This window comes from Myotis davidii, unplaced genomic scaffold (assembly GCF_000327345.1).
Source record: "Myotis davidii unplaced genomic scaffold, ASM32734v1 scaffold855, whole genome shotgun sequence".
NCBI classification, from domain to species: domain Eukaryota; kingdom Metazoa; phylum Chordata; class Mammalia; order Chiroptera; family Vespertilionidae; genus Myotis; species Myotis davidii.
Window position 1 is genome coordinate 325060 of NW_006286978.1, and position 14863 is coordinate 339922.

The 14863-nt window shown below is 49.3% G+C and overlaps 1 protein-coding gene across 3 annotated transcripts in view; it reads right to left on the bottom strand.

Moving 5' to 3' along the window:
- Positions 1 to 395: 395 nt before the first annotated feature.
- Positions 396 to 14863, bottom strand: part of OTUD5 (OTU deubiquitinase 5) — a 27768-nt gene continuing 13300 nt past the window's right edge. For 2 of the 3 annotated variants that reach the window (XM_006758878.2, XM_015560750.1), the window contains 7 exons: positions 7658 to 7722; positions 7414 to 7570; positions 7172 to 7320; positions 3634 to 3837; positions 1971 to 2163; positions 1769 to 1882; positions 396 to 1473 (listed from right to left, as the gene is read on the bottom strand). In XM_006758878.2, the coding sequence (XP_006758941.1) occupies positions 1352 to 1473; positions 1769 to 1882; positions 1971 to 2163; positions 3634 to 3837; positions 7172 to 7320; positions 7414 to 7570; positions 7658 to 7722 (1004 nt within the window). In that variant the 3' untranslated portion in view covers positions 396 to 1351. The remainder of the gene's footprint in view (positions 1474 to 1768; positions 1883 to 1970; positions 2164 to 3633; positions 3838 to 7171; positions 7321 to 7413; positions 7571 to 7657; positions 7723 to 14863) is intronic. The other variant, XM_006758877.2, reaches the window with a different exon arrangement.

Consider the following 14863-nt stretch of genomic DNA (forward strand, 5'->3'; position numbering starts at 1 on the left):
CTTCACAAAGTGTTTCCTCATCAAACGATCAGAAGAGCAAACATTTATGGCGAAAGAGGCAGGCAGAGAAGTTGGAAGTTCAGTCCCTGCCCTCAGCTCAGTCCTCTGCTCCCACCAAACCCCAGGACATAAGGTGGGCAGGCTACATCCTGTGCCAGTGCTGAGGCAGGGGCCACTGGCAAGGATGGAGCTTTCTTGGTGGAAACAGGTCCAGAGGTGGATTAGTAAGCAGTGAGTCAAATATGAACAAACTCGGCCCCACAGAGATCCTCCTGGAGAGCATGCAGCCCTCAGAGGTCAAGCCAAAGCCTGTCCCCTCGCTGTCTCTGTCCAGAGACCACCCCCCGCCACCACACACACACACTCGGCCCCACACAGAATAGAGGCGCTCCAGGGAAACTGACATTTGGTTTTATTGTGCCAAGGACATTACAGATGGCGGATCTTGTCAACACCTGCAGGGCACAAGTGCCCCATCTGCCAAGGCTGCTCCCACTCCCCACACTCAAATCTTGACTGGCGGCTATAATCCTCAAAGGTGCCCCCACCCCAAGATTACAGATACTGGTGGTGATGGAAGCAATAGGAATGCAGCGAGGTCAGAGTTTCATTGTCCGAAGCCCACAGGACACCTGCTACCCTTGGCCCCCTACTCCGCCCTGGCTCATACTCTAGACCCTGCCCATCTCCACAGAGCTGGAGGCCAGAGACAGCAGCACGTCTTTGTGCCCCCTCTGGGCCCCCCTGCCTGCCTGCCCCCAAACCAGAGAGATGCCACCTTCACAGAGTCAAAGCTGTTATCTATGTCGTTTTTGATTGGTTAATTTTATAAGATAAAAGTACATTTTAATAAAGAAAAAAATTCAACATTGAAGGCTCAGACATTCTTAGGGTTCTGGGAAGGGGAATCCCCCACTTCTTCCTCCCACTTCCCTGACATAGTTGTAGAGGTGGGGTAACAAGGTTTTCTTAACTTGGGAGGAATGGGGGTCAGGGAGGCTTTCTTTTGTCTGAATGTCTCTCCTCAGGGGCTGCCTGGCTGCCAGTTGCTTTGTCTCTGTGCCTCTCGCCTACCTTCGGCACCCTTGCCCGAGTCCCCTGTGGATTGCAGGGATGGTGCTGTGCAGGGGGCAACAGGGCACGTCAGCTGGGGAAGAGACAGATGATGGTGGTGGTGGCAGCGATGAGAGGGGGTGCAGGGATGGACCGGCAAGAGGGAGGTGGGGAGGAGGAAAAGAAGGAAAGCAAGGGAAGGAGGAAGACGGCAAGAAGGAAGAAAGCCAAAGGTGAGGCGGCACCGGAGGGCAGGAGTGGTGGGGTTGGGAGATGGTCTCCAGTCTCTGGGTCTCCATCAACTCTTGTCTGGGGGCGGATCTCTGTGCACTTTGTTTTTCTTCATACTGTCTAGGTATTCTTGTTGGGATACTGCCAGCACCGAAGCCAGGATCTCATCATCATCCCAGTCGTTCAGACCTGTTGGGCAAGAAGAAGGGAAAAAGAATGACGGAGCCTGTCTTTTCTTCGCCATTCACTGACCCCTGGCTCTGCATAGATCCCATCCAGGGCCCTCTTACTCCTATTAGAAGGCTCCTCTGGGCCTATGAAACCCATTTAGAACCCCTCTGGGACAGATCCCTTGGGCCTAAAGGATTCCCTTTTTTTGGAGAGATGGCCAGAGGCTCCAGAGCCACCCCACAGAGACATACTGCTTCTTCCATCTCTCCCCAGATCCTGGCTGGCCCCTGGTTCCTAGACAAAGGAGGCTTACCAAAGGCAGAGGGGGACATCTGCTGAATGAGGGCCCGGCACTCCAGAGCAGGGTAGAGGGACACGAGGGGGGAAGTCGCTGGGTCGGCCCCTGTTGAGAACTGGCTGCTTGTACCTGGGGCAGATGGACAGTCAGAGACAGGGCCCAGGACCCAGGTGGCACCTCCTAAGCCCTGCATGCTCCCTGTCAGCAAGTCACTGACCTGGTGCACAGGGTGAAGGAGGTTTGGCAAGAGCTAAGACAGTGCCTGGGGAAGGGGGCTTCATGCCCAGCTCGGCATGCAGCTCAGGGTGCTCCGGTGACCGCTGCCGCGGGGACCGGCTAGTCCACTCCTCCAGGCCACTGGAGGCGGCTGCTGTGGCGGAAGTGCACGTGGCACTGGCTTTCCGGGGCTGCTGTGGGGAAGGAGTAAGAGGTAAGAACCTACAACAGCCTCAATGTTCCTCTGCCCCATCCCCGACAATCCTGGCTGTGACACAGCTTCTACATAGGTCACCACCACTCCCAGTCACACCATGGACCAAAGGATGAAGGTGAGCTCCTTAAGCCTCCTCACACCCTCACAGCCAACTGATAGGAAACCTCCACCTTCAAAATAGATCCAGAGTGCCTCCCAACTCTCGCCCTCTCCCTTGCCTGTGCCATCAGTGGCAACCTGAACTACTGTAGCAGCTTCCTCCTCACTGGTCCCCTGTTCTACCCTTGCCACCCAGACTGCGTTCTGCAACCTGTTAAACCCTAAGTCAGATCCTATTCCTCCTTTGCTCACAACCCTGCAATGAATCTGCTTCACTCAGAATGAAAGCCAAAGTCCTCATCATGGCCCACAGGTCCCTTCCTAATCTGGCCCCACTGCCTCTCTGACTTCTGTTCCGCCACACTGGCCTCAAGCCGCTCCTGAATCCCAGCAGGGGTGTGCTACCTCAGGGCCTTTGCTCTAGCTGGTCCTCCCTCTGCTCCGGCACATGCACTTAGCTACCTCCTTCACCTATGGCTAGTTTTTGCTCAAATCTCACCTGTTCTGAGACCCACTATGCCCACACTATTTAATACTGTGAACTCCCAGCCCCACTTATTCCCTTTACTCTTCTCTGTTTTTTTTCCCCATCCATACCACCTCTAAACCAATGTACTCATTATGTTTACTGTTTATTTTGTTCCACTCTTGCAAAAATTTAAGTATCACAAGGACAGGGATCTGGGCCTGCCTGGCTCACCAATGTACCTCTGTACATAGAACAGTACGGGCACAGACCTACAATAAATATTTGCTGAACAACTGAATCAGCGCTTGCCAACATCTACAATCACGCTAAACTCCTTGTGATTCCTCAAATGTCTATATATCCTGTCCCGTCCCTGCCCTAAAATTTTCAACCCTCCTGTGGGAATACTAACTAGAGCCCCCATCTCCACTGGTCTCCCACCCATGGTCAAGGGCCCCACTGATGCCTCTGTCTCCCTCAATAGACGGGACCACTGAGGGTGGAGCAGGCTAGACCTGATTTCATATTCTCAGCACAGAGCATGGCACACAAGGATATTCAACAAAAGCTTGTCCCTCTGAAACTATCCATCCATTCTGCACGTCACCACCAGTGACTGTGCGCGCTTGCGCTCTCTCTCTCTCTCTCTCTCTCTCTCGCTCTCTCTCTCCCCCCTCCCTCCCTCCAAGAGCTTGTTCTGCACAGGTGTTGAGAGTTCTAAGGCACAATGCCAAGACTAAGGCCAAGATGAGGTACAAATAGGGTTGGGAGCTTCCTTCTCTCCCAGATGTCAAAACTGCTTAATTTTTCTGCCTGTTTGGGGCAGAGCTGGGGAAAAAATGGGTTCTTGGCCAGGCCAGTGACAGAGCTAGGACCTACCTGGCTGGAGCTGCGGACCTGGCGGGCCTGTTTTTCCTGATCTCGCAGCCACTGCAGGTAGGATTCTCGAGCCACCTGCTCTTCAATAGCCTCATTTGTGGCCTCCCAGTCTGTGGCTCGCTTCTTGTCTTCCAGCATCTGCTGTTCAATCCATGACTCCTCTGATGTCTTTATGGCACTCTTCATCAGGGACTGCTCTGCAAACTGCAAAGGTGGGAGGAACAAGGAAATGGGGTAACACTCTGAGCTCCGGCCAACAGCTGGATCTGGCTCAGGGAAGTAGGCCCACAGGCCCAGAAAGAGGAGACAGGAAGGCAAGTACTCTTACTAAGCACCCCCCTGGGCAGGCTGCCTATTCATCAGGGACTGGGGAAAAGCAGGCTTGGGTGGTGGGACTAGTAGTTCCAAACTCCTACACTCAGAAGCCCTGTTCCCAATCCCAAGACAACTCAAGTGAAGTACTAAGTCGGGCAACCAGGTGCCCTCCAGCCTAGGCTGGAGTTTAAAGAAGCCTTACCCAGTGATGACAGTTTCACAATGTTGAGGCCTTCCTCATCTATGCTAAGATGGCACAAGAAGAAAAGATCACCTGAGAAGTTAGCTGTATGTGCACAGGGTGGAGGGAGTAGTCAGGTATTTAAGGGGACAAGTAGTATTAGCATGATGTGAGGTGCTATGAGTTGTGGGGCACTGTATGAGTGCTCTTTGTTAGACTGTGAGATACAACTGCATTTTAAAAACCAAAATAATAAAAAATATCAGAGCATATCCCAGGGATTAAATTAAATGTGAGTACTGTTCAGCAAAATTCTAACATTATTTTAATGGACAAATATTGCACACCAATGTGTGTGCGCACAAAGTAATGATATAAAATATAATTTTTACCTATGGATAATAGTCCAAAAAGTATCTAAAACTCTCTATTAGAATAAGACAATTTAAAAATGGTCAAAAAAATCTTAACAAACAATTTTATATGCACATGCAAAGATGCTCAATACCATTTGTCATTAGAAAATTGAAAATTAAAACAAAGCAGTACCAATCAGCTGGTAGCTTCATACAGATATGAGTAGTTATACATAGAAATATTTCTGGATATGTGTATACACACAGGTTAGTATACACATATATCTCCTTACTCAGCCAGCTGAAAGGGCCTAGAAGGAAGGACACCCCAGTACCAAGAAGCACACTCAGCACCCAGATCGTGGCTTCTAATAACATTCTAATAAATGGAACCAAGGAGAAATGGCTGGTTCTAAGACCAGGGGAGGAAACATACAAGCTGAGCCTAGAACACTTTTAGTACCAGAAAGTTAGGAAGTGCTAAAAAACCCCCAAAAACAACAACAAAAAGGACAAAAAACACACAAAACATACACACACACCACCACCACCACCACCACCACAATGATGGGAGTATGTCAAAAAGACACTAAGAGAGCTTCCGATAGCTAAAACTGAAACAATTTGAGCATCAAAATAAAAATATCATTGGATTATAACCCAAAGTATAAAATAAATATCTGAGCCAATACTGACATAAACAAAGGGTTGAATAAATAGAGGACAAGAGACAAATCTCCCTTGCAAGAATTCCAAATAATTTATGTGAATATACTGCCCTCAAGGAGATGGAGCATAACAGCCACTTCTTTCTTTTTTCTTTAAAAAATATTTTTAATTTATTGATTTTAGAAAGAGAGGGAGAGAGAAACATCGATTTGTTGCTCCACTTATTTATGCATTCATTGGTTGACTCCTGTATGTGCCCTGAACGGGGATCAAACGTGCAACCTTGGCATATCAGGCAGATAACCAACTGAGCTGGCTGGCCAGGGCAATACCAACTTAAGTGTGGTTTGCATATAATGACTTCCTTCCAAACAGTACAATGTGGAAAAGGGAGTGAAGGAGGTGGAGGAGTGATATTAGTGGAGAAAACTTAACAAACACTACTTCTGCCAGGTGATCAAAGGCAACAACAAATCACAAATCATGTTCACAGTACATACTGTTGATATGCTGTGATGAGAATGGCACTTTACTATTGTGATCTTCCTTCCTACGACCCGTAACCCCAGTCTAATCATGAGAAAAACAGAAAATTCCAAAAGAGAAACATCCTACAGTATACCTGACCAGTACTCCTCAAAACGATCAAGGCCATCAAAAACATGAAAGTGTGAGAAATCGTCACAGACAAAGGAGCCTAAAGAAACATGATGACTTTAGTTAATAAGGTGCCAATATTGGTTCATATATTGTAACAAATGAATCACAGTCATGATAGGTTAGTAACAAAACTGTGTGCAGGACAGGACGGAGGATGGATGCAGGGAACTCTGAACTATCTTTCTTAGTTTTTCTGTAAACTTAAGGCATTCATATTTTTTTTAAAAAGGAAAAAAAAAGCGATCAAACAAAAAAATCTTAAATGTAGTGTTATGTGAAACAAGACACTGAAAAAACTATATACAGTATGATTCCAATTAGATGACATTCTAGAAAAGGTGCAAGGATAGAGTCTGTAAACAGATCGGAAAAAAAAAAAAATAACACAAGAAAATCTAGAGAAACTGTCACAGCCAAGAGGAGCCAAAGGAGACATGACAACAACTAAATGTAATATGATCCTGGATGGGATCCTAGAACAGATAAGATTAGGGGAAAACTGAGGTATTTTGTACAAAGTATGGTCTTTAGTTAATATATCAATATTGGCTCATTAACTGTGACACATGTACTATGCTAATAAGATGTTAATCATAGTTAGGTATATGGGAATTCTCTAAGCGTAATAATTCTGCTAAAATCTAAAAGTGTTCTAAAATTAAAAGTTTATTTAAAAACCAAAACAAAAAAACCCCTAATGTTGGAGGGTGTGTTGGTGTTAGGGTGTGTGTTTCCTAAAATGAGGCAGGAGCACTTTCTATTTGTAGGAAGTGAAACCTGAATAGAAGATATCAAAATCCCCAGCAGGCGAATATTTATGAAAGAGAATGAGAATCTGCCAGTGTGTGCTGGGAAAGTATACTGCCACCATCTGAGCACCTACTAGGCACCAGGCCCAGTGCTAGGCGTTGTCTGAATCAGCCAAGCTGCCAGCCCAAATTACTTGTGAATCCTGCCCTAGGTCCCACAGCCAGTTAAGTGTTGGGACCAGGCCTGAACTCTAAGTCTCTGTAACTACAGATGTCTATAACTGCTGAGTTTCAGAGGAGGATCCATGTGGGGACCAAGACACCCAGCCCCAGGCCTGGTTCATGGTTCCCAATATGACTCCATATCCCAAAATGCCAACCCTCCATAGGCACAAAGATGGGTGAGCCAGCTCAGACAGATAAACTGAGACCACAGAATGAGCCTGAGAGATCCCCTTGGGGGACTCGTGATTTCACAGAGGTAAGACCTCAGAGGCAACTCAGAGAGGGGACAGGACACTTTTGTGGGCTAGGATAAAACTGAGGCCCAGACAAAGGTTTCTGGCCTCTAAATCCAACAGCCATCTTGGGCATGGTGACATGCTTACCCCCGGTTTGAAAGATGGCAGGCCCAGCCCCACACCAATGGTGGCCTTGTTAGGATTCACCACTGAATTGTAGTGGATATTCCGATGGTAGCTGACACGGATGGGTTCGTCCTCATTTTGATGGATCCCATGGAATGTGTTGATGGGTTCTGCAGAAAAGAGAAGGAAGTAGCATCCACAGTGGGCAGGGCAGGCTCAGACCAGGTGCCGTCAGTCGCTCACCTACCCACCACAGTGGGTACCTGTGCTATACTGATACACCTCCACAGGCCGGTTGTACATCTCCGCCATAGCCTGCATCTCAATGTGGTTGCCATGGCAGTTGTTTTTCCGTTTCCGGTTGATGTAGGTGGTGAAGTCCTCTGTGACATAGTTAGAGAAATAGTCCGCATTCTTCATCTGCACAACAGATCAGAGGGTCGAGATCAGTGTGGGGAGGGGATCCTCCCACTCTGCCCCTACCCCAAGGTCTCTACAAAGTCTCACCAGATAGTCCATGCAGTGCTTTCGTACAACCTCATGCATGTCCTGGTCTCCATACACCTGGTCAGCTGTGGAGGCAGAAGAAAGGAGAGGCTGGGATTAGACTGGCACCAGAGAAGAGTTCTAAGTCACAGAACATCCTTGGGGTGAAGGGCTCAGGGCCAGGAAAACTTCCTTTCCTACCCCAGGGCCTGGAGAGTTCTTGGCCTTGTGGGCTGGAACGGAATCATGAAGAAAAAGGCAAACAAGGACAGTTTTGAACAAGAGTACAGGTGAGAGGGACACAACCACAGGCCTCTCATGCAGATGACTTTGTCTAGGGCTTGGATGGCTACTCAGACAAGTCAATAAACATTTTAAGTCCCATAAGTGGCCCAAAGCACTATCGATTCCATACCCCCACCTTCACTCTTCACATGAGGAAACTGAGGCTCAGGGAGAGTTTGTGGCTTGACCAAGTTCACACAGAAAGTCAATGTGTGACCAATTCAAGTCTAGAATTCAGTGTACCTAACTTCCTGGAGTCAGCATGGCCTTTGTAGATTGAAAAAAAAAAAAAGGAAAACAGCTGGGCTTTAAGCCCAGTTCTGCCAAGTGCTAGTGCTAAATGACCAGAGGCAAGTGACCCAAGTGTACTGAGCCTCACCTGCCTCATGTGTAAAACAGGAACAAGCTGGATAACTCCCTGGCAGGCCTTCTTGTGAGATTAATGAGATAATGTGTGTAATGTGACCAGCACTGGTTTTGAGACGGAGCAGTCACTCAGTAAATCAGAGTGTCCTTCCCCAGGGCCTAAATGTGCGGTACTATGAAGGTGACAGAGCTTGGTAAAACCCTGCCTCTGCCCACAAGAAGTACAGAGTCTAGTAAGAGAGATAAGATACATATGCACCTAAGGGCAGCCTGTGGCCCAAATGGTTCAGGCATCATGGAGTTTTAGTCAAATTAAGACACAGGCTCCCCTCTGCCTGACTTGAGAATCTTCACACATTCCTTCCATCATTTCAGGACATTCCTTCCATCCTGCTGGATTGCCTACTTATCCAACACCAGTATGTTCTTTAATAATTCCCCACCCTCCTGGACACCTCTATCACCAGGCTTATCAAACATGTGTACAGAAGTCATCTGCCTGATCACACTGGGCTTCCTACTGAGGGCAAGTCACATCCAAGTCTACCCCAGCTCAGGGCCCAGTACAGTGCAGGAAACTGGGAAATTCGCTAAGTGCATGAACAAACTCAGGGAACCAGTGAGTCTTCTCCCTGGGAAATTAAGGTGGGCTTGAAGATGAGGCCCACATTACATCCACTGACTAAGATGAAGAGGGAATTTTCCTTTGTCTCCCAGAGAACCATTGCTCTGATGGGATCTCGCTGGGGAAGGGGCAGAATTCTTCCATGGGAGCAGGGGCAGAATTCTTCCATGACAGCCAGTCTACCTCAGTGAAGAATTGCCAGAAGAACGCCTTCGCTGCCCTCCCCTGCCCTCCCTGGAGGGTTTGTGAGATAAGGAGAGAAAGGCTGCTCTGAGATAGGATAGGGGCCCATGCCTGTTCTCAAGTCTTCCTGGAGGTGTGCAAGGACCCGAGGGTGAGGGGGAGTATGGGGCGTGAAGGCGGGAAGGGATAGCCCCATCACTGATGTAAACAAGGATGTGGGTTCTGTGGCTACAACTCTGCCCCGCCCCCCAGTGGCACTTCCAGCAAGTCACATGCCCTGTGCACAGGCTGGGGGCCCCCTGCTGCTGCCTTTCTTAGAAGCCAGTACCACAGAGCCCACTGCGGCTGCCTGCCTGCCAGAGCTGCTTGACAAGCTATTTCTGTAGAATGGGCCTGGGTGCGGAGGAGGCAGTGCTGTGGGCAGCTGCAGTAAACAGGAACTGAGATGGGAGTGAAGGGGTTAAATGGAGACTGGCTTGCCAGGCTCAGGGAGAGGGCTGAGCTGTTTCTGGGGAAGGGTCAATCGGCATTTCCGGGCCTAAGAGATACATCGACCTGAGCTACATGCTGGATGCAAGAAAACAGAGGAACGAGGGAGACTGTGGGACAGGGAAGGGAGTTGGGGGGGAGAACCCCTTGAGGGTCCCCACATTTCCCTGCCACTGACCGCTTTGCCTTGGCAGTAAGGCTCTGCTGCCTCCTAGCTGTGTGGTACTGGACAAGGCCCTTAAACTCTCTGGGCTGCAGTGGCCTCATCCATAGGTGGAGAGAGTAACTCCTCTTCCTCTCATGGGAGCTGTAAAGACTACAGGGGATGGTTTGCCAAATGTCTCAGTCATAGTAGGTGTTCAAGAGACGGGGCTCTGTTTGTCATGAGGCAGATGATGATGCCTTCAGGTAGCTAGCTACCCACAAAGTCAGCTAGAATGTCACCGGAACCACTTATTAAGCCCTTCCTCATTTCTGTTGTACTTCCTCAGCCAGAGGAAAGCCCCAAACCCAGAGTCTAGGCTGCCCTATGTGTATGCAGGACTGGCACTCGACCTTTATGACGCCAAAGGGCCACAGACCCACCTTCTGTAATCGTACTGTAAATCTTTAGTAACCAAATTACTGTCAAATCAATAGTATAGGCTTCACATAACAGGGTCCTTAAATGTGGGCAAAGTATGACCTTCTCTACTTAGCAGCCACATGCAAAATATGACCTTTTCTCCTCGATCCTAAGATGCATTGATAGGTGATATAATACATGTATTTAATCACAGCTGCAGGGGGGAGATGACCAAACTCACTGATTATAAGATGCACCCTAGTTTAGGGATCATTACTGTGGAAGAAAATATGCTCCTCAGGACCAAGGACACAAAGTAATAGTACCTCCCCAACAAGGGAGAGTAGAAGGATCTTTTCAATGATATGGGGTAGGAAAATACCCAGAGTTGCCTAAGAACACACGAAGTCCTCATTGAGGAGGCTCTTGTCTGACTTTGCTAGTCTCGCCTTTGTCCTCCTGAAAGCCTGCCTCCTCCCAGACGGTTGGCACAGGGGCTAGGGGCTGGGCTGGACTTCCCTGTGGGGGCCAAGGTGGGAGAAAGGGCCCACTGGACTTGCAGAGGTAGGGGAATTCAGAGAACTTGTTTTGATAGAAACCGAAACTCCCCCTCTTGCTGACGCTGCATTTGCGGGCAGTCCGCACCTGCTCTCCCCTCCCAGAGTCCAGCTGGAAGAGGGTTCCCCACTACCTCACCTCTGTCCCCAACCCAAACAGAACCCAGGAACCCTCAATACAGCACTGTAATTGGTTCCCTCAAAGCCTTTTTACATTCCAACTCATTCTATCCTCACCCCCAAAAATCTGACTTTACACAGGGGGGATACTGAGGTACAGAAATGTGGCACAGCTGGCCCAAGGTCACACATTTGGGAGAGTGAAGGGGAGGCCAGGCTCTTAAGGACAGACTTCAAGCACTGACACCCAAGATGACATTACCACCACTCCAATCCCGCTATCACCTTAACCACCTGACTCAGAGGCCAGGCCTGATTCTGTCTATCTCAGTTTCCCCACCAGCACAAACAGGAATCAGCTGGAAAGGCCTGGGAGTGGGCAGAGATTACAAATATCAGGGGTTGTACCCCTCACTAAGGCCATAGAGGTCAGCATGAACCTCACCTCCTCAGACCCCCCCCCCTTCTGTCCCCTCTCTGAGCATACAGTCACCAGCCGAGAAATGTACATGTGCACACACAGCCGGCAGATCCTGCCAAAGATGTTCCCCGAGGCCAAATTCCCACACAACAACCCTCGCAACTACAGATAACTATCATATTCCACAAGCAGATGCCCTTGTCACCAAGATGCTGGACAAGACGCAAGGCTGTGCAAACTGAGGACCCTGCCCCCTCCTTCCTAGCCTTTGCCAGGGGTTGGGGGGAGGGGAGAAGAGCCAATAGCACCAATGGACTTGCCTCAACCTCCCTCCACTGCTGCAGAAGATCTCTAAACCTTCTCAGGTTCCCTACAATGTAGTCGAGTAGTTACGTGGAGAAGCAAGACAGGAGAGCCTGGACTATCTAAAGGAGCTTACGCACAGGGCCCTACCATTGGTTTTAGAGGCACCTGAGAAGTGCCTCCCAGCCAGGCTACTGCCTGCCTGCCTGCTGCCTGCTAAGAGAGCCCCAGCAAGTTCCGCTGAGAACAGAAAAGGAAGCTTGGTGTCTGCAGGAAATCTAAAAACAAACCACACAAATGTGTACACACAGCAGCACAGGGAGACAGGGACCTGGTTTGTTCCCACTTCCTCCTGGCCCAGTGGCAACCCCGGCCCCACTGAGGAGATGAGTCGGGGAAAAAGCCTCGCCTGTCAAGCAGCTGTGGTGCACACCTGGATGGTGGCTCCAACTACCTCAAGACCAAAGACTCAGTGGGGAGACAGCGGAACCCTAGCCTCTCAATAGCCTGGTCTCTGGGATGCCTGCTCTTCTACTCAAGGACTCGCATGGCAAATATGGAAAGACTGATGGAGGCAGGGCAAAGACCAATGGAAGCTGGCATGAAGACCTTCTCCTCCTGGCCTGGTTCTTCAACCTCAAACACCAATGGTCTGACACCTGCCTGTGTGACCTAGATAATAGGGCCCTGACTTTTTCTTGAGGTCCCAGTTTGCCCACTTATAAAACAGTCTACACTGATCTAAGATCCATCCCGCCAATGCTGATGGCCCATGTTCCAACACAAAAAGGCCCAGAGGAGTGGGCCTGGCTAATGTTTCTGGGCCTCATTGCTGTAACCTCCCCCCCACCCCCATCTGCTTCTCCATGGCCCATGTAGACACACACACTGTGGCCTCCACTTTGCCCACAGAGGCCAGGGCCAGAGGTTTTGCTGAGTCAAAGCATATGCGGAGAGGGAAGGAGCGGAGATGCAGACTCACGTTTCCAGGAGGAGGTTATCTGAGCATAGCAGGGGCAGGGTGGACCACAGGATACCTCTGGAACTCAGGCTCCCACTTCCATTCCACCCAAGCCTTCGCTGATGCTCACAAGTCCCCAGTACGGGTGGTGGGAGAGAACTGGGCACAAGTAGTGGATAGTGGTTCACACTGGGTACACCCAGACCTCAGAGGCAAAACAGAGGGTAGAAAGCCACCTGCTTCAGGATTCCCAACAGTAGAGGGCCACAGGCTCTGCGTTGGAGGAAGTCAGGCCCAGAGAGATCAAGGAATACAGCTGAGGTCACCCAGCCAGTTGAGAGATAAACTAAAAAGCTAGGGCTTTCCTAGGGCCATGGAAAGAATGTGTCCTTTGGCACCTCTGGGTTCTCATGCCAGCTCTGCCACTAATGACCTGAGCATGTCATTCCCCTTCATTGAGCCTCAATCTTCCCAACTGTCTCATGGGATAATAATCCCAACTTTACAGATGAACCTGAAGCATCCAGCTTAATGCCTAGCAAAAAGTCAAGGTCAAGGAGTGACAGTGTCTCCTAGGTCTGCAATCCCCGCTCCAACTCCCACCCTCAGTTATGTGCTCCTTCAACTGTTCAATGTGTGGCAGGAAGTTAGAACCTGCAGCCTTCTCACCAGAGCCCAGAGCAATTGCCACCTGTCCCTGTCCAAGCTAGGCTGGAAGCAGAGAGGCAGCAGAAAGCCAGAGGGCAAAGTCTCCTTCCCACGCACAGGTCTGGTCTGCACAGGTCGCGTGCACTCTGCCCCAGGGAAAATTCCAAACAAGGCCTAAAGACCCAGGGGCCATGTACTTCAGAGGACGGACCGCGGGGCTTCTGAGGTTTTATGGAAAAAAGCCAAGGGCAGCTCAGTCAGGGGAAATGTATAGCCATAGTGCTGATAAGGAAAGGCCTTCAACCTGCCATGGTCAGCGCTTCCTGTAAGCTCGGGCCTCTTACTGGAAGGCCCCAACAGGGGGAAGGGTCAGAGGATGTGTGGGGAAAACAACTAAATGGACACATGTGCAAATATTGCTCTTCATATGGGTTACTGCACAAGCCAGGTTATCGCTAGCGCCAAGGTCTGCCTCAAAGACTGTTCAAGACCCAGCTGCCCAGCTGCATTCTCTGGCCTTCACTCCACCAGAAGCCCTGCTTACCCAGCAACCAGCCTGAGGTCTCAGAACAGGCCCCCAGCTATTCTTTCTTTGGTCCAATGACTCCAAACCTAAACTCTTTCTCTAGGAAACATCCCAGGGAGAACACAGACTTAAACGCCAGGGCTGGGCGGTTGGGATTTTCCAGCCCAGCAGAGGCCACTGCCCAAACCTCCTCTGTTTAGTAGAAAGGGGGAGGCGACCCCTGAACCCACCTAAACTTCTTTCTTTCACCCACTCAACAAACACCTGTGATTCTGAGGCACCACTGAGAATAGCATTCAGGCTTTATCAGTGCTACTGTTCCATGAGGGGCTATTATGCTCTCAGGCACTAAAACGATTTACTGAAGTCATCTCATTTAACTGTTATTAGGTTGTAACAAGCTCAGGATAAAAAAGGTGCTTGCCTAAGGTCACACGAACAATCAGTGGCACAGCCTGGAGTGGAGCCTGGGTCAGCCAGCCCAGGCCACCAGCAGGCATGGGGGAAGGGGGTGCATCCAGAAGGGATTGAAGGAACCCTTCAGAATCAATACTACTTCACAGATGGGACAATGAAAGTTCTGAGTGAGGGCAGAACAAGACAGGGCTTCTGGCTACCAGCTCAAATCTCCTATCGAGGCACTTTTTATGGAAGATATAGGAACCCCAAAGTGAGAATGGGATCATACTCCCTGTTTCCCCTGGACACTAGCACAGGACCTCATGACTGCTTGTTGGGCTTAAAGTGGAGAGTAAATGGTATTAAGGAATTATTAATTTTGTTAGGTATGATAATGGCATTTTGGTTATGTTGAGAGAGAGGGAGAGAGGGGGAGAGGGAGGGAGGGAGAGGGAGAGAGAAAGAAAGAAAGAAAAGAAGAAAGGAAGAAAGGAAGAAAGGAAGAAAGGAAAAGGAAGAAAGGAAAGAAAGAAAGAAAGAAAGAAAGAAAGAAAGAAAGAAAGAAAGAAAGAAAGAAAGGAAGGAAGAAAGAAAGAAAGAAACCAGGACTTTATCTGTCAGAGAAATATACAGAAATATTTATGAATGAAATAACCCAATGTTGGGGTTTTACTTTAAAAACTCATTTCAGCCCTGGCTGGTGTGGCTGACTTGGTTGAGCATTGTCCCATGCACTGAAAGGTTACCAGTTCAATTCCCAATCAGGGCGCATGCCCAGC